Raw genomic sequence first — 23542 nt, forward strand, 5'->3', positions numbered from 1 at the left:
TAAAATTTTATAAAATTTTCATAGAAATTATAAATTTTTGAATCAAATTTAAAGAATTTGACGTACATATAAAAATTTCTATAAAAATTATAAAAAATATAAAATATTTCATTGAATATTATTAAAATTATAATAATTTTTATTTGAAAATTAAATGTTATTTTCATATGTTTAAGAAAATAAAAATTTTACAAAAATTTTATAAAAAAATTTAGATAGTATAAACTACGGTTTGGCGTACGTTGTGGGTTTTGTGGTCCAAAAGTCCTAGACAGCGCCACATGATGGCAAAGAAAAATGTAGTTGCACGGACTAGCACTATTCAATTTCTTAATGCTTTAGCCCACCTGGGATGCGGAAAAGTTGAAAAGAGCTATACATTTACTGACAGAGCTAACCACAAGGTCAAAGTCGCAAGACCTTGAATTTTACGGGAAAATTTGTAGGTATCAGCGAAAATTGATGCAGATTCTCCATTTTCTTCCATTATATGCAGTTTCCTTTTTGTTCTAATGTTTTAATATATATATATATATATATACATTTGCTTTTGTTACTATTTTGTAATAATTATAGCTCATAACTATAAATGAAAAATTATATGTGTGTGTACTGATTGTTTTTTGAATATAAATTTCGAAAAATTAATGAAAAAATTAAAAGAAAATTAGAGATAAAATCTATTTGAAAACTTTTAAAAAACAACATTTTAATTTGGAAAAATTATGCCAGTGCTTAGTGATTTTTCATGAAAATGTTGCTTTAAACTAATAAAAAATTAAATAAAATTTAGTTTAAAAATGAAATAAATTCTATGGCTTAAGTGAAATGATGTTTTGAAGTGTTTTCAGAATTTTTCTCAAAAAAAAAAAAAAAAAAAAGGTATTTTGATAATAAATTGGTCACCAATTTGTTTTTTTCTTTTCCTCCCCATCTCATTAACAATAATATTCAAGCTTGGTTTGGCGTACGTTGAGGTCTTGGTGATCCAAAAGTCCTAGACAGCGCCACACATGATGGCAAAGGAAAATGTAGCAGCATGCACTAGCACTATTCAATTATTTAATGCTTTAGCCCACCAGGGATGTATATTCAATTATTTAATGCTTTAGCCCACCAGGGATTTAGAAAAGTTGAAAAAGCATACATTTACTGACGTAGAAAAGTTATAGCTCATAACAATGATTTCCTGTCGGTTTCGTTTTTGTTCTAATATTTTGATATATATGCATTTGCCCGTAGTTACTTTTTGTAATAGTTATAGCCCATAACAATGGTTTATTCCCTCAAACACATGCTTTTTACTTCTCGTTAACAGTGTATATATAAATGTGTGTGTGTGTATGTTTATTCCATTTCTGCTTCATCTTTTTTCAGGACAACTCAATTTGATGTTAGTTTCATAAAAATGAGAAGTATATTGATTTTGCACATGCGTCCTCCACAAGAAGATAGAAATCATATCTTGGACATATGTAGAACATAAACATCAAAGTAATTAAGACTATAACTTTTTACCATCTGTATCAAACAAATTATTCAATTTCAAAGTTGGTTAACATTAATTGTTGTCGTTTAGAAGGGTTTGGACCGTTTGGTACACCTCCACAAATGCCACAAAAATTCAATCATAAGAAAATAATATTGAAATGAGAAATGAGAAACAAGGAGCATAGACTAGCACAAAAAGCGCGGAGAGATTTTGTATTCAATATTAAGAACTCCCATCTTCCCGGAATGGAGCTAGCTAGCGACATTTTCAAAATTTTTCATGACATTTCAACCTAAAATTGAATTTTGGGCTTAAGTTTCAAGTTTTGATAGAAAAAGGAGAAGCACACAAATTTTCCATTTTCTTACGTCATACATTCACATATAATATCCTCTTGGTTCCAAAAATTTATTATATATAATACTGCACATTCAGCAGTAGTAGTTTGTAACACAAATATAGGTCATAATTAACCATGGTTTCCTTGTTTGCTCGTTCATTGTTCAACAAACAGATTTTATTCTTCTTGTCAATCATGTATACCTACAATTTATTCCATCATTGTGGTTCATCTTTCTTCAAAACTACTAGTATGTTGTTGTTCGTTGTTGTTGCTGCTAACAATAATGAGAAAGCAGAGGCTTTGATAAAGTGGAAACTCAGCCTTGACAAAAAAAGCCAACATTTCTTGTCTTCATGGCAACTCGAGGGCAATAGACGCAGCAGCCATTGCAGTTGGCTTGGAGTTGGTTGCGAGAGTCGGAAAGAATCACCCATTTGAACCTTTCCAACTCTAGTTTAAGAGGTACGCTTCAAAATCTGAGCTTCTCATCCATTTCCAACATCGTTAGTATTGATTTTGTAAACAATTACCTTTATGGAGATATTCCCCTCAGCATTTACAGCCTTTCCAAACTCACTCATCTAATGTTGGAGGCCAATAGTCTCACCGGGTTTCTTTCTCTAGCAGTTGCGAATCTTTCCAGTCTCTCTTACCTTTCTTTATCTGGGAGTCCACTCTCTGAAACAATTCCAAGAGAGGTCAGGTTGATGACAGGTCTTAGTGCTCTTTACATTGCCAGAAATCTTATCAGTGGCACCATCCCGAAAGAAATAGGAAACTTGAAGTCTTTAACATCGCTTGCTTTAGATAACTCCTACCTTACTGGCTCTATTCCTTCTTCCATTGGAAACCTGACCAATCTAGTTGATTTTTACTCTTTTGATACTGAAATTTATGGAAATATTCCAGTGGAAATTGGAAAATTGAGTAATTTGATAACCCTTCAACTTAATAACAATAATCTCTCTGGTGCACTTTCTATGGAAATTGGAAAATTGGGCAATTTGAGATATCGTGTCCTTAATGACAATTCTATCTCTGGTGCACTTCCTTCCTTGGGAAACTTGACAAATCTGAGTGTTCTAGATTTGATGAATAACCAGCTCAATGGCTCTCTTCCTTCAACAATGAATAACTTGACCAGGTTAATGCATTTTGGATTGTCTTATAATAACTTCATTGGCAAATTGCTTGACCAAATATGTAGTGGTGGATCACTTGTGTATTTTCATGCCATTGAAAACCATTTTACAGGCCCAATACCAATAAGCTTGAAAAACTGCAGCAGCATTACTAGAGTTAGGCTGGAAGGAAACCAATTGATAGGAAATCTTATACAAGCTTTTGGTATACACCCACACTTGTATTATCTTAATCTAAATGATAATAAATTGCAAGGTGAGGTTTCACCAAAGTGGGGGTGGTGCCAGAATTTGACATGCCTCAACATCTCCAACAACAATCTTTCAGGCTCCATACCACCTGCGCTTGGTAAGGCACCTTAGCTACATGTACTTGTGTGAGGAATTAATCCTCAATAGCTGAGGAAATAGAGTTCAGTTGTGCTTCAGTGATTGAACTGGTGCTCTCAGATAAAGAAAGAAGAAGATGGAAAGGCAGCATTTCTTTGATGGGCTTAAGTACTTCAAAAGGGAATGACAATGTTTTGAAGTTTGTTTTAATTAACTGAAACATGTGCAATGCAGGTGCAGTGGTTAGGTTGGTTATAACAGGGGGTTAAAAGGTTGTTTAATACACACTAGATTTTAACTACTTCTTCATCTTCTTCGTAGAGATTAGAAAATTCAGAGTTGCAGAACCTTCTTTGTGAGTTGATTTTCTGGGTTTGTGAGAGAGAGATCTGTTCTTTCTTTGTTGTTTCAAGTCTTGAAAGAGTTTTGTAAGGGTAATTGAAGTTTCTTTGTGAAACTTTGTGAATAATCTGAGAGAGGGTGTAAAAGGGGCTAACGGGTTGGTCTTTCTTGGGTGTTCTTTGTGTGAATCACCATTGTAGAACCTGCAAGCTTGTAATATCCTTAACAGATAATAAAATAGCAGAAGCTCAGAGAACCTAAGCACGAGGACGTAGGCATTCTTTGGCCAAACCACGTTAAATCGTGTTGTGTGTTCTTTGCTGTTTTTTATCTTAGTTCTCTGAATTCCACAACAAGTGGTATCAGAGCCCGTCTTCTTAAATCTTTTGAGTGTGTTTAGAAAGATTCTACTCTTGGAATCTTGGGTTTCTTGAAGATTTAACAATAGCTTCGAAAATAGAGGTGGAGATCTTTAATCGCAAGGGAGATTTTCTGTTATGGAGTAAGAAGATGAGGGCAGTCCTCATGCAAATGAAAGTTGCTAGAGCTATTGACGGGTCATTCCCTGCCGATCTTCTAGAGGGCAAGAGATTAGAGATGGACAAGATTGCTTTGAGTACAATCATCCTACATCTCTCGGATAGTGTTCTTAGGAAGGTAGATGAGGTAACAACTACCTCTCAAATGTGGAACAAATTAGAACAGCTTTATTTGGTAAGGTCTCTTCTAGATCGAATTTTGTTACTGGAGCAATTTTTTGGCTTTAAAATGGATACTTCTACGGATTTAAACTCTAATCTTGACATGTTTAATTGAATAATTTTGGATCTTGCTAATTGCAAAGTTACATTAAGTGATGAACATAATGCTGTAATTTTGCTAAATTCTCTGCTTGAGTCATTTAGAGATGTCAAGAATGCCATCAAGTATGGTCGTGATTCTTTGTCTTTGGACATAGTGGTCAATTTCTTAAAGTCCAGGAACATAGAATTAAACTTTGAGTCAAAGAGTGAAGGGCTCAGTGCTCGGGGTAGAAGTGCAACTAGCAATTCTGGAAGTATTGACTTTAAGGGGAAGAGCCAAGACCACTCTAGATCTAAGTCTAGAACAAGGGGTCGAAAATGTTACTACTGTAAGAAAGAATGCCATATTATGAAGTTTTGTTATAAGAAAAAGAGAGATGATAAAAGCAAGAACCATGAAAATGGTGATCTTGTTGTTGCTTCTTTTAATGAAAATTCTGGGGAGGTAATTGTTGCTGATAGTGAACAAAACAAGTCAGAATGGGTTCTAGACTCAGGATGCTCATTTCATATGTGTCCTGTTCTTGACTTTTTTTAGTCCTATAAAAAGTATGAGGAAGGACAGGTTCTTTTAGGAGACGACCACTCTTGTAAAGTAGTTGGAATTGGTAATGTACAGTTTAAATCGTATGATGGCACCACCATAACTCTTAATTCAGTAAGATATGTTCCTGGCTTGAGAAGAAATTTAATTTCCCTTGGTATGCTTAATGATGCAGGTTATACATCTAAAACTGAAAATGGAAAAATGAGAATATCGAAAGGCTCATTTGTTGCTTTTAAGGGTATTAAGAAACATGGACTATATGTCTTGCTTGGTGAAGCTGTTTTTAATTCTTGCAATGCTTCTGTTCAAACTCCTGTTGATAATACTGTATTATGGCATAATAGATTAGGACATATTAGTTGAAAGGGCTTGTATTATTTGAATAAACAAAATGTATTTGGTAAAGATTAGATAAGCAAACTAGACTTATGTGAAAACTGCATCTTAGGTAAGCAACATAGACTTAGTTTCAATTTAAGTACAAATAGAGCTAAGTCTATGCTTAATTATGTACATGCTGATCTGTGGGGCCCTGCTAAAGTCTCTACTTAAAGTGGCAACAGGTACTTTATGTCCATAGTTGATGATTGTTCTAGGAAGGTCTGGGTAATCTTGTTAAAAACAAAAGATGAGCCTTTAGTAGATTTCAGGAATGGAAGTTGTTGGTTGAAAAACAAATCAACAGGTCTGTGAAGGCCTTAAGGACTGATAATGGACTTAAGTTTTGTAATAGAGAGTTAGATAATTTTTGTAAAACTCAAGGCATTTTGAGACATAGAATAGTAAAACATACTCCTTACCAAAATGGTGTTGCTGAGAGGATAAATAGAACTTTGTTAGACAAGTTAAGGTGTACGCTAGTCTCCTCGGGTTTACCAAAGCTGTTTTGGGGTGAAGCAGTTATGACTGCTATGCACCTTGTAAATCTGTCTCATTCTACAGTACTTAATTTTCAATCACCAGAGTTTGTTTGGTCAGGGAAGATGCCAAACTATGACCACTTGAGAGTTTTTGGTTGTGCAGTATATGCACACCAATCAGAGGGAAAACTTGAACCTAGAGCCCTGAAGTGTGTTTTTATTGGTTACCCTCAAAGAGTCAAAGATTATAGACTATGGATAGAGAAAGTAAAGGGTTTAGAGTCATTGTTAGTAGGGATGTGATTTTTAATGAAAATATTATGCCTTGCAAGATTACTAACAATGCAGGTTTTGATGGTAAGCAACAAGTAGAGACCAGACAGATAGAACTACCTATACCTAGAGTTGACATACCAGATCATCAAGAAAGAGGTTTCTTAAAGGATAATGAATCAGATGCTCATCAAGATGAAACTCCACTGCAGACAGAATCAGATTCGGATAATGAAAGGGAAATGCAACAGGCTTCTTCACCATAAAAAATAATTACTTCATCTGGATATTTGTTGGGTCGAGATAGGACTAAGAGAAAAGTAATACCTAATAGAAAATATAGCTATGCTGACTTCATTGCATATGCTTTGGTTGGTTTTCAAGACTTTTCAGACAATGAACCTAGGAATTATAAGGAAGTTATGGAGTCTACAGCAGTAACGAAATGGAAACAGGCCATGGATGAAGAAATGAAGTCTCTGCATGACAATCATACCTAGGATTTAGTTTCAACTCCTTCAAAACAAAGGATTGTGGATTGCAAATGGATCTACAAAGTCAAGGAAGGATTAACTAAGTCTGATCCAGTGAGGTTTAAGGCAAGGTTTGTAGTAAAAGGGTTCACACAGGTTGAGCGTTTGGACTACAATGAAATTTTCTCACCTGTGGTTAAATACACCACCATTTGAATCATACTCTCTCTAGTTACATATTTTGAATGGGAATTAGAGCAGTTGGATGTAAAAACTGCTTTTCTTCATGGAGACTTGGAAGAAACCATTTATATGAGGTAACCACAGGGATATGAAGTTACTAGAAAGGGTGAAGAACTTGTATGCTTGCTAAGGAAGTCCCTCTATGGTTGAAAGCAATCCCCAAGGCAATGGTATAGGAGGTTTGATACTTTTGTGTTAAAGGCTGGCTTTACAAGGAGTAATTTTGACAGCTGCTTGTATTTTAAGGATACAATGAGTGCAAATGTTGTATATCTACTCCTCTATGTAGATGACATGCTACTGGTAGGACCAAATGTAAAGGTGATTAATTCTGTGAAGCAACTACTTAGTTCTGAGTTTGACATGAAAGAGCTTGGGTAGGCTAGGAAAATTTTGGGGATGACAATTATTAGAGATAGAAGGAATAGAAAGATGAAGCTTTAGCAAACTACTTATATTTAGAAGGTCATTTCCAAGTTTAAAATGAGCAGAGCAAGGGCTGCTAGTGTACCATTAGGCGGACATTACAAGTTATTTGCATATCAATGTCCAATTACTGAACAGGAAAAAGAATATATGAGTGGTGTGCCATATTCTAGTGCTATAGGATCTATTACGTACTTAATGGTTAGTATAAGGCCAGATCTGGCACGTGCTGTAAGTGTTCTCAGTAAATTTACATTTAATCCTAGAAGAAGTCATTGGGATGCTATGGAGTGGCTCATGAGATACTTGAAGTTCACTACGAATGAAGGGTTGTTGTTTAAAGGCAGTCAAGAAGGAGTTGAGCTGCTTGGTTACACAGATGCAGACTATGCTGGAGATCAAGACAAGAGAAAATCAATTTCTACTTATGCATTTATTGTTTATGGAAATTGTGTAAGCTGGAAGTTCCTTTTGGTATTTCAATGATTTTCACTCTTTTTGTTTAGATCAATCTATGTCCTTCTATTTTTTTTCTTTTCCTTTTTTTTTTCCCAGTAGTATATATAATCTTTCTCTTTGTTTTCTCAGTGTTTTCCCGTTATTTTTATTTATTTATTTATTTATCTAGTTGTTTAAATCATGTGACTTTTGTATTCAGGTGCTTAGTGTGGAGTTAGACCTTTGGCTTTGGTCTTTTGGCATTCACTTTCCATCTCTGCAACACCACTGAACACTTTCAACATATTACTGAGCTCACCATATCCGATTGTGTCCTTCTTAATTTATGCTTCTAACTGTAAGATTATAGGAACTAGCATAGTAAGTTTTGGGGCGAAGTCATTAGAAAAATGTGTCTATAAATTCCTCGCATCTATTGTGCTGTTTGCATGGTTGTAGCTTTTCTTAATTTTGAGAAGTACTACTAATATTAGCCTTGAGTTGATGAACCAAAAACTTATTGTTTTAAAAATTGAACATTTGATATGTTGCTATCACCTATTTTGAGATATCTGTCACTTGTATTTTTCTATTTGCTGTAAAAAAATTAGTGGCTTTGTAATGTCGCAGTAGGTGTCATAGCTTTTCATGTTATTTTTAATTTATGTTTAACAACTCTATATGTACCTTGAACCTCTAGATTATATTTCATTGTTTGCCCTTTAAAGATGACAAAATAGAATTGCTAAAACTTTTAAAACATCTTCAGCAGGTGTCTGTTTATAGGCTTTAGATTCACTAAACATTTGATATTATACAGAATTACATGTAGTAGCAACGGAATTAATTGTTTTTGTACGTGGATTGGATTAATATACATTAATTCAAATAACAAAGTAAAAAAAAAAAAGCATTGGAAGAAGTGAAAAAATGACAAATTAACTTCATTATCGACGGGCAATCGGTACTACCGATGGAAAAAGTCGGTAATCCAATTAATTATTTTACTACTTGATGGAAAATTTACCGATGGATCAACGGTAATTGTCAATTGTTAATTTTTTCAATTGAACTCACCACAATTCAATACAACCTTTGATAATGTGTATTTACAATAAGAACATGCTAAATAGAATTTTATTTCATTATAAAAATGAAGGTAAATACAGTTGACAAATTTTTTGACTCTCACAAATCCCCTAATGTGTGTTTTGTGCAACAACATGCAAAATATACATTTATCAATGATCCTAAACAGCAAAATCCCCATAAAATTTGGAAAAAGTTCTAAAATTGCCAAAAAAATTTGATTACAGTCAGGCCTTCTGTAATTACCGATGAAAACTTCGATAATTTTTCCAGCAAGGACAATTTGATTACCAATGGTTTCATCGGTAGTTATCGAAGGCCTGACGGTAATCAAATTTTTTTGGCAATTTTAGAACTTTTTCTAAACTTTATGGGGATTTTGCTGTTTAGGATCATTGATGAATGTATATTTTGCATGTTGTTGCACGAAACACACATTAAGGGACTTGTGGGAGTCAAAAAATTTGTCAACTGTAATACCGAAGGCCCTTTGGTAATTACCGATGAAACCTTCGGTAATTTTTTCAACGAGGGCAATTTGATTATCGATGGTTTCATCTGTAATTACCGAAGGCCCTACGGTAATCAATTTTTTTTTAGCAATTTTAGAACTTTTTCTGAACTTTATGGGGATTTTGCTGTTTAGGATCATTGATGAATGTATATTTTGCATGTTGTTGCACGAAACACACATTAGGGGACTTGTGGGAGTAAAAAAATTTGTCAACTATAATACCGAAGGCCCTTCAGTAATTACCGATGAAACCTTCGGTAATTTTTCTAGCAAGGGCAATTTGATTACCGATGGTTTCATCGGTAATTACCGAAAGCCCTATGGTAATCAAATTTTTTTTGGCAATTTTAGAACTTTTCTGAACTTTATGGGGATTTTTCTGTTTAGGATCATTGATGAATGTCTATTTTGCATGTTGTTGCACGAAACACACATTAGGAGACTTGTGAGAGTTAAAAAATTTGTCAACTGTAGTTATCGAAGGACCTTCGGTAATTACTGATGAAACCTTGGTAATTTTTCCAGCAAGGGCAATTTGATTACCGATGGTTTCATTGGTAATTACCAAAGGTCCTACGGTAATCAAATTTTTTTGGCAATTTTGGAACTTTTTCTAAACTTTATAGGGATTTTGCTATTTAGGATAATTGATGAATGTATATTTTGCATGTTGTTGCACGAAACACACATTAGGGGGCTTCTGGGAGTCAAAAAATTTGTCAACTGTAATTAGCGAAGGCCAGAGAAAAATACTTTATGATTAATTAGAATTGAAGTTGAGAATTCCAGAGTTAGTACTTTCTAAAGGTATAGATATATATATATATATATATAGAGAGAGAGAGAGAGAGAGAGAGAAGATCGGTGCATAAAAGTTTAGGTACATGGTTAGCTAAAAGCAAACACGCAAACACTTTATCCCCAAAAAAGAAAAAAATAAAAAATTAAATAAGAAGAAGATAGAAAGATTTAGAAGTAAACACACTGCTATACAGTAAATGTTCAGTAAATGTTTTGCAGATGGCATACATAATATCCTTAGGAAGAGAGCGTATGAAATTGAGGATTGCGGATATTTATATATGTATGTATACATAGTTGACAATGTTGTTAAAGGTAGATAAAAGTTTATTAATGTTGTCAATGTACATTTGTAGGTTGTACTTTATAATGGCACCAAAGAGGAACTTGCGACGTCAACCGAAGAAGGGAGTTAAGAAGGTGGAAAGTAAGAGACGCGGTGGTAGCACAGCAGCACCTGACTCTAAGCGTTGACGAACTACTAGGCAGAAATCCAAAGCTGAGACGGAAAGCACCAAACTTCGAGGGCACGTTCCACTTTCCTCTCCCCCATTTGATATGGTAAGTTTTATATTCATTTATGTTGTTTTGTGCGGTAAATGATAAGACATCTGTCAGTATTTATTCATCAATGTGAAAACTCAAGAAAAACTTCACCCGATGGCCATCGATAATTGCCGATAGGCCATCGGGCTATTTTTTAGTTCATTGTAGGTTGAATACCGATGGTTTCATCGGTAATTACCACTTGTGCAAAAATGTGAACCCATATGTCTTAAGATTTAGTTGGAAATTATTATTATCAAGTTAGGGTGGAAAAATATGGTATGATTAAATCGTTGATGTCAGTTCCATTTATGTAATTCAATTTGCAGCCCATCGATGCTCCAAAGGAACGGATCTTGCAGGATGCCGATATAATTAAAGTTAGGGCACATTCTTTCGGGAATCCAATAGAAGCGAACAAAGTAATTACAAGTGTCCTCACAAGTGAGCAGCTGGACAAGTATAGACAAACATGTTTTGGACACTTACTTGACATGAAGAACCTTCGGTTCTCTGGTCAGGTAGTGCATCACCTGCTTTGCAGACAAGTTGTGTCCAACAATCTAGAAGTACTGGAGTTTAACTTCGGCGGATCTGCAGTGCGGTTTACGAAGTGGGAATTCGCACTCATTAGTGGCTTAAAGTTTTGTAGGTACCCTTCGATGTATGATATGCAAATTTCCAAAGGAAATGAGCTGTGCACGAGGTTGCTAGATGACAGGAGTGACTTGAAACCGCCCAAACTGGAACGACTATTCAAGGATACACTTTTTGTGAATGATTGGGATGCTGTAAGAATTGCGTTACTATGTTTCTTAGTTCATGGTGTACTCGGAATGGATCCGAAGGTTCAAATAAATAAAAAATTCATTGATTTGGTTGCTGATCTCGACGTATTTAATTCCTACCCTTGGGGCATTCTGAGCTACAAGGAGACGATCAACTCATTCCACAATGCATTCCAGCAACGAGGACAAGGACGTGCAGTAAAGAATAAATCATAGTATTATGACCTAAAAGGTTTTCCATTGTTGTTTCAGGTACGGTAATATATTTAATACATGTAGCGTTTACTTAAAAATTATATTTAATAACCTATAATTTATATTTTGTAGCTGTGGGGGTTTGAAGCAATCCCTGATTTTGGTAACCAATTTGCCGACCGGTTGGAAACCCGTTGTCCGAGGATCCTTGGATGGCATACCCCAAGGCAACCGAACCATTTTTCTGTCCATAATTGGTTCACCTCAAATAGCAACGTAAGGCAAATTTTTTTTAGACTACATGGTATGACTACATTTAAGTTACATTACCATAGTCAGTTTCCAAATTTACTTTTTTTTCCTTTCTTCATTTCATGTAGTATGTTGTGCACTAGAGGTTAGATGCTACCGATGAGGAGAAGACTATGGATTATGGCGAACAATAGCAGTTGACATACTACACGTCACCTCCACTTGTAGCACCAATAGTTGGTGTTAAAGATGTTGGCGCTAAAGATGTTAGTGCTAAAGATGCGTCCAAAGCTGAGGAGCATTCTAGGGGCCCTCCAGATGCTAATTTCAGGGTATGCAATTGTTACTTGCACGCAAATTTGTATTTCATATGTTGTACTAATATATGTTGACTTATGTTTTGGATATTGATATTGATTAGCTTGCTTGCTTGGAGGCAAAAATTGATGAATTAAATAAAGAGATGGCAGCGTTAATGATGTGATTCAGCCCGAGCCCACTCAACCGATAACCCGCTGGGGTGCTGACTCGACACGGATGAAGACTAGGCCAATCACAAGAGCTCAAATTAAGAGATTTAAGGACAACATGGGAGTATTTATACAGGGGGTAATCAATCTCAACAGAGCTTGTCCATACTTGAAGATACAAAGCCTATTCCAAGCATCCAAGTGGTGGAAGCTGATACGGACCCGGGTGACGGTTTTGGTACATTTTTGGAGTCCGAGAAGCATGAAATGGTTCCAATGCTTTATGGATTCAATACATATGCCTAAGAGGTCATGGAATCAAGTTAAAGCAGCCTCAAATGCAATCAAAAAGGGCTTGTATGGACAGCCTCAACAATTTGGCCGAATTTGCTGTATTGCTTGCTGGCTTTACTGTATTTTACTGTATTAGCCTTTTCTTATTTTTCCAAGCATGGGCAACGTGTGGGCCTTCATATTCAGTTTATTTGGCATCCTAAGAAGCATCTAGAAGCTGATTTGGAGCTCAATTTGGTCAAAGATTGGTCAAAGTCAACTTAGTCAAAAACCTAGTATTATAGTTTCCTAATTTGATTCTACTTTTTGTTTTAGGAAATTACCATTAATTTTTAGTTTTTATTTATTTATTTTCTGGAAAAATAAGTTTAGGAAAGTTATTATTTTATTATTTTCATTGTAAATTAATTAATTTCTAATTCAAAATAAAGGAATTAATTAATCCAAATTAGATTAGGAAAGGAGTGAGAATTTCGGCCACCATAGAACTCTTTATTGTGTGGCCTGTTTTACCTAGGGTTTTTAGGGTTTACTTTGTTTCTTTCAAAGCCTATTTAAAGGCTTATTTTTCAAGATGAAAAAAAAACCTTTGATTTGATTAAGAAAATACTTGTGAGATTAATTATCTCTTTGTTCTTTGAGAACACCTAAAACACCATTAGAGAATTGGTTGTTTTAGCTTGACTTATCAATAGGTTTTCCATCCCCTATTATGGCGTCTTCATTATACCAAGGTTTCTAACCACAGGTTGGTTAGGGGTTGAGGTCCATTCCATTAGAACTTGAACTTAATTAAAGATTCGGGCTAATATAATACGGGTTTAGGAGCAGGTCGTCCTAGGTTCGTATCATTTGGTATCAGAGCTAAATTTTGTTCAGGTTTGATCTATCTTTATTTGATTTATTTGTTTTTGTGTTATTCTGCAATTTTAGCATTAGGTTAAGGTTGTATCCATCCTATACACGTTCAGCATCTAAAAAAAAAATAAAAAAATTCATTCCTAGTTGAATTAGGATTTCCTAGTTTTATCGTATTTTTGTTTCCTAGTTTGTTGGTTGTCTTTTATCATTGTTCTTGTTAATTTGGTTTCTGTTGATTTTTCTTTGCTATTTTAGTCTTAAATATTTGCATTCATATATTCAAAAAAAAAAAAAAGAAAACAAGAAAAAAAAAAAAAGAAGTTTGCGGCAACATTAAAAAAAAAAAAAAACTGCACATTTTGTTTATTTGGAGGTCACGGGTTTGGTGTTTGTTTTGGATTTGGAATTGCAATTTTGGTACTTACTCTTGCTACTGCAGTTGTTTATGTCCTGTGAGTGAAGAAAAAAAAAAAAAAAAAAAAGAAGAGGCAAAGCCGAATAAAAAATAAAAATAAAAATAAAAATATTTCGGTTTGTTGGAGTTTGATTTGTTTGCTGGAAATTTGTTGGAGCTGCTGTTTTTTTTGATTAGTTATCCAATATTTGAGTTGCTGGGGAATTATTTTTGCTGCTTGATATTTTGATTTTGGGTGCTTAAATTATTTGGATTAAAATCAGTTAAAGGATTTGATACAAAACTTGAATTACAAAGAACAACAACCAACAACTATTCTATATTTTTGTTCAATTTGATTCTTGTTCGTATTTGAATTTCTTTTTCTGGAATTTTATTCTTAAACTCATAATCTACTACCATCTGGTGCAGTTTTCAAAAATTCCAACGTTTCCCATTATTTTGTGTTTTCTTGTCTAGAAAGCCGAAAAATTAGGATTTGTTGGATTCTTTCGGTATTGCCTACTTTTTGCTACTGTTTTGTTGATAAGTTTAATTAAAACAAATTAGTGATCTAATTGCTGTTTTGTGGGTGTTTTAATTAGAACTTTGAGATAATTCATTGAGTGAAAAAAGGCAAGAGTGTGTGAGCTTAAAAGAGGGTAAAAGCCGAAACAAGTGTACAAACACGAGTGACGAGTCCTCATTTGAGTGAAACACATAAGGGAGTGAAATTGTAAGGTCCTATTTTATTTCTATTGCATTATTATACTAACATGACAGAATCAAGAATGAGGAGAGGAGAGCCACCCTTGAGGATCAATGAGGAGGAGTTCGTAGCATTCCATGGCGATGCCCGAGCTACCGGGAGTGGAGATCAAGTGGACATGAGAGCTGTTTTGGAATCAATATAGCGGGTTAGTGCTCAAGTTGAGCATGTGAATCAAAGGATGGGAAGGCTAGAAGTTTCCCAAGGAATTCCAAACACAAGAAATAGGCAAGAATTCCATGGAGGATGAGGCCGAGGACGAGGAGGTCGCGAGAGACCGAGAGAGGAATTTGATGAGGAGCCATTCGGTGGAGACTTTGAGGAAGGTATGGACGAAACTTTTGCTGTCCAAGATAGAGCTGGCCGTGGAAGATATAGGAGGGAAGAAACAGATGAAAATCTTAGCAATATCAAGATCAACATCCCACCATTCATGGGAAAAAGTGACCCCGAAGCATATTTGGAGTGGGAAGAAAAGATGGAGATGATATTTGACCGCCATAATTATTCAGAGGCTAAGAAGGTGAAATTGGCAGCAATGGAGTTTGGCCATTATGCACTCCAATGGTGGACCAATGAGCAAAACACCCGAAGGAGAGTTGGTGATGACTTGATTACTACATGGCGACAAATGAAAGGAGCCATGCAGAAGCGATTCGTACCATCACACTATCATAGGTTGCTACATCAAAGACTTCAATCTTTGTCTCAAGGAAGTAGGTCCGTGGAGGATTATTACAAAGAGATGGAGATGTTAATCATGAGGCTGAATATGAATGAGGATAGGGAGGCAACCATGGAAAGATTTCTTGGAGGGTTAAACCGAGACATTGCCAACCAACTTGAATTACAACAATACTTGGAATTGGAGGAGATGTTGCATGTAGCCATTAAGCTTGAGAACCAATTCAAGAGGAGGGGTGTTAGTACACAGTTTGGAGGAGTTTCTAGTAGTGGGAGGACAAGTTCAAGTGGCTGGAAAAACAATTCCACTTATGAAAACAAGTTGAAGCCGAAATTAGGAGAAGAAACTACCAACCGGCCAAGAAGGGAGGTCAAGACCGAATCTGTCCAAGCACTTAGAGGTGAGATAAAATTAGATCCTAAACCTTCTAGAACTCATGATGTTGTGTGTTTTAAGTGCCAGGGAGGAGGACACATCGCTAATCAATGCCCGAATAGAAGAATTATGGTGTTAAACGGCAATGACGAGCTAGAATCGAAAAGTGAAGAAAGTGAGGATGAAGCCAAGCAAGAGGAGGAGGACTTGGAGGATGAACCCGAAACCTTGCAAGCATCCAATTCTGAATTAAACTTGCTTTCTAGGAGAGTACTTGCTGCATACAAAGATGAGGATGAAATTCAAAGAGAGAACATCTTCCACACCCGATGTGAAATTCAAGGTAAGATTTGTAGTATGATTATTGATAGTGAAAGTTGTACAAATGTAATTAGTAACATTGTAGTTGATAAATTAGGCTTAATAACTATTAAACATCCAGAACCTTATAGATTACAATGGCTTAATGATGGTGGTGAAATAAAAGTGAATAAACAAGCCAAAGTAAAATTTAATATAGGTAGATATGAGGATGTAGTTTTATGTGATATTGTACCCATGATTGCTGGACATATACTATTAGGTAGGCCATGGCAATTTGATAAAGATGCTACTCATTTTGGTCGAGAAAATAGTATTGTTTTCAGGTTTAAAGGGAAGAAGGTAAAGCTGGAACCATTATCTCCTAAAGAGGTTTACAAAGACCAATTACAAATGCAACAAAGGAGAGAAGCCGAAAAGCTCAAGGAAAAACCAAGTATGGCACCAACGGCTTCACCATCCTTTCAAGAAGGTAAGAATGAGGTTGCTGGTCAAGGTAAGGTTTCTAAGGCTCATATTGAGTGGAAAGATCAAGAAAAAGCCGAAAGAGAAGGGAAAGAAAGTGGCAAACCTGAGAGCTTGGAGAAGGAAGAAAAATCCAAAGGTTTGCGCCAATCCAAGGGGGGAAAAGGAAAAGAAAGAAAAGAAAGGTCAAGTAGCAACTTTTATTTGAGTTTAGGGGATATTAATAAGGTTATTGAGTATAAGAAACCTTTGCTGGTCATGATTTATAAAGAAAATTATTTTAATGATCAAACTAACTTTGAAGAACTTGAATTGCCAAGTTCAATGATTTCTCTTTTGAAGGAATTTGGAGATGTCTTCCCAAATGAAATTCCAAGTGGACTACCATCAAATCAAGAGGGAAAATGTGAGCTTGCTGTCCAAGGTAAGTCTTCTAATACTCAGGTTGTGTGGAAAAATTTTAATAAAACCAAGAGTGAAAAATTTGGTGCAAAAGCCGAGAGTGAGGAAGGTGAGATGGCATTGAGTGAGAAAGGAAAAGGAAGACAAGAAAGGAAGAATATAACTTTTTATCTTAGCTTTGGTGATGTTAATAAAGTAATTATGAATAAGAAATCATTGCTGACCATGAATTTTAAAGATACTTATTTAAAGATGTCTTTATTGCATAGAACTTTATCTGCATTGTTGAGAGCTTTACTTAGTGGCAATTTGAAAATTTGGAAAATATTGTTTGCTAACTTTAAAAAGTGTAATTTTTACCATAATGAACATGTATTTCTAGATTTTGTTGTAATAGTGTTTAACCCAGGAGAATTGGTTTGGTTGCACTTACGAAAGGAAAGGTTTCCTAAACAAAGAAAGTCAAAGCTCATGCCGCCTATGGATGGACTTTTTCAAGTTTTGGAGCCGAATAACAAGAATGCCTACAAGCTTGATTTATCGGGTGAGGATAACATGAGTGCTGCATTTAATGTTGCTGATTTAACTCCTTTTCCTGCAGGTGATGATCTTGATTTGAGGACAAATCCTTTTCAAGAGGAGGGGAATGATGTGATTCCGCCCGAGCCCACTCAACCGATAACCCGCTGGGGTGCTGACTCGACACGGATGAAGACTAGGCCAATCACAAGAGCTCAAATTAAGAGATTTAAGGACAACATGGGAGTATTTATACAGGGGGTAATCAATCTCAACAGAGCTTGTCCATACTTGAAGATACAAAGCCTATTCCAAGCATCCAAGTGGTGGAAGCTGATACGGACCCGGGTGACGGTTTTGGTACATTTTTGGAGTCCGAGAAGCATGAAATGGTTCCAATGCTTTATGGATTCAATACATATGCCTAAGAGGTCATGGAATCAAGTTAAAGCAGCCTCAAATGCAATCAAAAAGGGCTTGTACGGACAGCCTCAACAATTTGGCCGAATTTGCTGTATTGCTTGCTGGCTTTACTGTATTTTACTGTATTAGCCTTTTCTTATTTTTCCAAGCATGGGCAACGTGTGGGCCTTCATATTCAGTTTATTTGGCATCCTAAGAAGCATCTAGAAGCTGATTTGGAGCTCAATTTGGTCAAAGATTGGTCAAAGTCAACTTAGTCAAAAACCTAGTATTATAGTTTCTAAATTTGATTCTACTTTTTGTTTTAGGAAATTACCATTAATTTTTAGTTTTTATTTATTTATTTTCTGGAAAAATAAGTTTAGGAAAGTTATTATTTTATTATTTTCATTGTAAATTAATTAATTCCTAATTCAAAATAAAGGAATTAATTAATCCAAATTAGATTAGGAAAGGAGTGAGAATTTCGGCCACCATAGAACTCTTTATTGTGTGGCCTGTTTTACCTAGGGTTTTTAGGGTTTACTTTGTTTCTTTCAAAGCCTATTTAAAGGCTTATTTTTCAAGATGAAAAAAAAAACTTTGATTTGATTAAGAAAATACTTGTGAGATTAATTATCTCTTTGTTCTTTGAGAACACCTAAAACACCAGTAGAGAATTGGTTGTTTTAGCTTGACTTATCAATAGGTTTTCCATCCCCTATTGTGGCGTCTTCATTATACCAAGGTTTCTAACCACAGGTTGGTTAGGGGTTGAGGTCCATTACATTAGAACTTGAACTTAATTAAAGATCCGGACTAATATAATAAGGGTTTAGGAGCAGGTCGTCCTAGGTTCGTATCAGTTAAGGAAGATGCTTAGTTCTGTTATTGACCAACAAAAGCATCAGGTATCATTTAGACAACTTAGTATACTTTACTTTAGTGCTTCAGCATTATTAAATTATATATTGTAATTCAGCAATTATTTGTTGTTAGAGTTTGGGAACTGCAAAAATAACCATTGTGTTTTGCAGGCCTAGCATCATATGCACAGCCATTCATTGTCATCTTCGGTTAGAACATCATCCCCTGTGGCACCGTCTTTTGGAGAGCAAGCCGAAGAATTTGATGCACCCATAGACGGTTCCAATGGTAGGAAGGAGGATGATGATTGTACTACACCGTTTGAGCCTATCGTACCTAGAGGACCCTATGTGGAGGATTCCTGGGCTTTGGTGCCATATCAGCCTTTGCATTTCGGGTGGGATATTGGTGCTTCAGCTAACAGTCCACATCATGACCAATCAGCTAAGATTGAGGTGGAAGATCGGACGCATAACGTTGGTGATACAAGCCGATTCGGTCGAGTTTATCACCAGTCACATCACGTCATCTCTCCTTACACCGACCCATGTAAAAAGAAGGTCAAATTTAATCTTAATCGACCTATTGATGCATCAAAGGAGAGGGCGTTCGATGAGTGGTATAGGGTGGCACCGAAGGAAGCAACCGTGTGTACATCTTATATGACGGTGGGAAAGAAATGTTTTACTGAGCTACTTACCTCTGAAGGATGGTTGAATTCCGATGTAAGTTATATGCTTTATGTTCATGTAAAATCATTGTGTTCCTACGTTAGGAATGATGTTTTATTTATCACCTCGCACTTGTTACTTATTTCCTTTAATGTGGTTTTGCAGCATATTGACACTATTTTGTATTTCATACGAAAAAGGCGGTTTGATAATGAGAAGATGTTTACCAACACCTGTGCCATATTAGACGTGTTATTTTGGGTAAGATGATGGGATGTTAATGCGTTGCTTAATGTTATATTGATGATATTTTATATTGTATATATTTCATTATTTGGCAGTCATCCATCAAAGGGCGTTATCCCATATGGAGGGCATCTCGTAGCACATATTCATGTGATGCGACCCTTTGTAGTATGTGCGTGGGAAGTCACCCAAACCTAGCGTGTCGTGGCGGATATGTGATTATGTAAGTCCCTACATATATTGAAAAAAATTCTCACTAAGTTTCCCATTTTGTGGATAATGAGGTTATGTTCTAATTTGCAGGTGTACATCCCTATCAACAATGGAGGCGCGCATTGGTTGGCAGCATGTGTGGACTTGAAGGCCCGACATATTGATTTATACGATCCAAATATGGGAAATAAATATGTCCAGAATAGAGAGTTGAAGAATGCGGAATGCCTTACGTATATGCTGCCTTACCTATTGAGGGATGGGGGATATTACGAGAAGAATCCGGACGTGCCTCCCACTTTAGATCCATTCACGATGACCATGATCAAAGATGCACCCCGCCAAGATAATGGGTATGAATGTGTTGTCATTTCAAACAACTTGTATTGCTGCTGTTTTATTGTGGTTACGTGTGAAAATACACGTGGTTGGTTTTCATTAATGCTAATCATTAATGCTATTCTGCAGGGGTGATTGTGGCGTCTACGCTCTGAAATTTATTGAATACATGAGTAGTGAGGAGAATCCTTCATTTGGTCCGCAAGACATTATGTTTTTTAGAAAAAAATATGCTGTTGATTTGTACTTTAATAAACTTTCAACGTAGATCGTATGTTTAATGTTATGACACTCTATACTAATGTTATACTAATGTCATCTTAATATGCTGAACCTATCTTTACTAATGACAACCGTTGAAAAAAAAAAAGAAAAAAAAAACCCTTGGTTGTGGTAAAAATTAAAGCAAAGATGATTATCGATGGTGCATCGATAATTCCCGATTCACCATCGGTAATTATGAAAACGCTTTTGGTAATATGAATTAACATTTTTTTTTCTCCAAATACTCAGCTAATGGAGTGTTTCCGGCAATAACATGCAAATTATACATTCATCAATGCCCCCAAATGTTCCGAAAACGTTCTCCTATTGGCACAAATATTTAATTACCGAAGGTTTCATCGGTAATTACCGAAATCCTATGGTAATAACATTTTACCAATTTTTTAGGCCCCACAAGTCCCATAATGTGTGTTGAATGCAAAAACATGGCAAATAGGGATTCTAAAATTATACTAAGTAGAGAAAATCCCAAAATTTCATAAAAGTGTCTCAAATTTTGCCAAAAAATTGGATGACTGTATTCCCTCGGTAATTCTCGAGGAAATCGTCAGTAACCAACACATACCCTCTGGAAAAATTACCGACGGTTTCATCGGTAATTACTGAGGGTGTACAGTCCATCATATTTTCCAAGTTTGTTGGGCCCCACAAGTCCTATAACGTGCGTTGAATGCAAAAACATGCAAAATAGGGATTCTAAAATTATACTAAGGAGAGAAAATCCCAAAATTTCATAAAAGTGTCTCAAATTTTGCCAAAAAATTGGATGACTGTATTCCCTCGGTAATTCCCGAGGAAATCGTCAGTAACCAACACATACCCTCTGGAAAAATTACCGACGGTTTCATCGGTAATTACTGAGGGTGTACAGTCCATCATATTTTCCAAGTTTGTTGGGCCCCACAAGTCCTATAACGTGCGTTGAATGCAAAAACATGCAAAATAGGGATTCTAAAATTATACTAAGGAGAGAAAATCCCAAAATTTCATAAAAGTGTCTCAAATTTTGCCAAAAAATTAGATGACTGTATTCCCTCGGTAATTCCCGAGGAAACCATCAGTAACCAACACATACCCTCTGGAAAAATTACCGATGGTTTCGTCGGTAATTACCGAGGGTGTACAGTCCAACACATTTTCCAAGTTTGTTGGGCCCCACAAGTCCCATAACGTGTGTTGAATGCAAAAACATGCAAAATAGGGATTCTAAAATTATGCTAAGGAGAGAAAATCCCAAAATTTCATAAACGTGTCACAAATTTTACAAAAATATTGGATGACTGTACACCCTCGGTAATTACTGACGAAACCGTTGGTACTTTTTCCAGAGGGTATGTGGTTGGTTACCGACGGTTTCCTCGGGAATTACCGAGGGGGTATAGTCATCCAATTTTTTTGCAAAATTTGAGACACGTTTATGAAAGTTTGGGATTTTCTCTCTTTAGCATAATTTTAGAATCCCTATTTTGCATGTTTTTGCATTCAACACACATTATGGGACTTGTGGGGCCCAAAAAACTTGGAAAATGTGATGGACTATACATCCTCGGTAATTACCGACGAAACCGTCGGTAATTTTTCCAGAGGGTATGTGTTGGTTACCTTACAAGCAGTGGTGGCTTTATCAACTACAGAAGCTAAGTATATGTAATAACTGAAGCTGCTAAAAAGGTTATTTAGATCAAAAGACTACTATTGGAACTTGGTGTGCTTAACAAGGCTGTTGTGCTTTATTCAGACAGCCAAAATGCTATACATCTCTGCAAAAATCCTGTGTTTCATGAGAGATCGAAACATATTCAGATTAAATGTCAAGACCCGTCCAGAATTCCTCCCCAGAACCCTAACAAGCCTTGATCCCAGGGAAATACCACCGAACATTCCGACGGAAAATCCGGCAGCACCTCCCTTAAGGGTAGGACTAACCAAAAATTTCCTGCATTGAAAACACACTTCTATAAACATCCCCTTATTCCTCCCACGTTACTACAAGTTGTTTCCACAATTTACAGCACTTCACAACAATAACAGCAGCCCAGTGCATAAATAAAACATAAGTGTCCAAATAGTATACAAAGCTTTATGAAGTGCTAATCAACAGAATACAATAAAGATGAAAGAAATAATACAACTGGAATGAATGAGTACAAAAGTACTTCTTGAAACACGATAGCGGCGGAGAACTGCTTCGTCCCGGAAGAACGTCTACCACCCCTTGCACCTAAGGGAACGGAACTTAAAAACGTGAGATGCTAATCATCTCAATGAGTGATCCTAACTACTGAACACTTTTAATGATAATAATAATAATAATATAACAAATAATGGAATTGAATTAATACCAACAATTAATAAATAAATAATAACAGTTGGAAATAATAATTTTCCCTCAAAACTCTCACCAATCACTCCGTTGGAAATGTTCCCTTTTTAAAACGATTTCACAAAATCCGATATTCGTACCTCCCGAAAACCAAGGGATCAAACCATTTGATAAACAATAAATAAATAAATACCCCAATATATATAATTAAAATGTAGTAAATTATAATAAATAAATTTTTGAACACCTTTGGGGTTTGAAACTTTATCTGAAAACTTACACTTGACGCACCACATCATATACCAGTGATGCCCTCCAATACCCAGCGTCCTGAGCACCGACTGGCGGGGAGATTAAAGAGAGAAACTTGCAAACGGCACTTCGGCGTCTCGACAGTACCGCTGTTGAAACCATCATCCCGGCCAAGGAGGGGGGCGACTGTGGCCAATAACAAACTTGCCTGCCCACTGTCCAATGGCAACTCATGGGAGAAATAATAATACTTGTGCGCTGAGCCATATATACATATACCAAAACACCAATACTGTATGAATGCGTCTAAAATAATTATTAAACCAACTGTACCGTTTTCCAAAATTACCGTGGAAAATATACCAAAATTTCACACTTACCATCCCACATATTTTTATTTAACAAACCGGTACGAAAACATCGATAACAAATAAAACCATAATTTTCTCGTAATACGAGGTTCAACAATTAAAATACCGTGGGCATAATTTA

General features: G+C 35.8%; 2 protein-coding genes across 2 annotated transcripts; both read left to right on the forward strand.

The window, feature by feature from the left end:
* Positions 1-2419: 2419 nt before the first annotated feature.
* Positions 2420-6398, forward strand: LOC132799610 (probable leucine-rich repeat receptor-like protein kinase At1g35710). Its single transcript, XM_060811905.1, has 6 exons — positions 2420-3326; positions 4086-4368; positions 4555-4897; positions 4991-5060; positions 5172-5326; positions 6192-6398. Exons 1-6 carry the CDS (start codon positions 2420-2422, stop codon positions 6396-6398), a joined length of 1965 nt encoding a protein of 654 aa, XP_060667888.1.
* Positions 6399-7100: 702 nt separating this feature from the next.
* On the forward strand, positions 7101-20514 carry LOC132799611 (uncharacterized). Its single transcript, XM_060811906.1, has 7 exons — positions 7101-7225; positions 7340-7727; positions 19105-19446; positions 19558-19653; positions 19734-19861; positions 19942-20204; positions 20320-20514. Exons 1-6 carry the CDS (start codon positions 7101-7103, stop codon positions 19997-19999), a joined length of 1137 nt encoding a protein of 378 aa, XP_060667889.1. The 3' UTR covers positions 20000-20204; positions 20320-20514.
* The last annotated feature ends 3028 nt before the right edge of the window (positions 20515-23542 follow it).

This window comes from Ziziphus jujuba, chromosome 10 (assembly GCF_031755915.1).
Source record: "Ziziphus jujuba cultivar Dongzao chromosome 10, ASM3175591v1".
NCBI lineage: Eukaryota > Viridiplantae > Streptophyta > Magnoliopsida > Rosales > Rhamnaceae > Ziziphus > Ziziphus jujuba.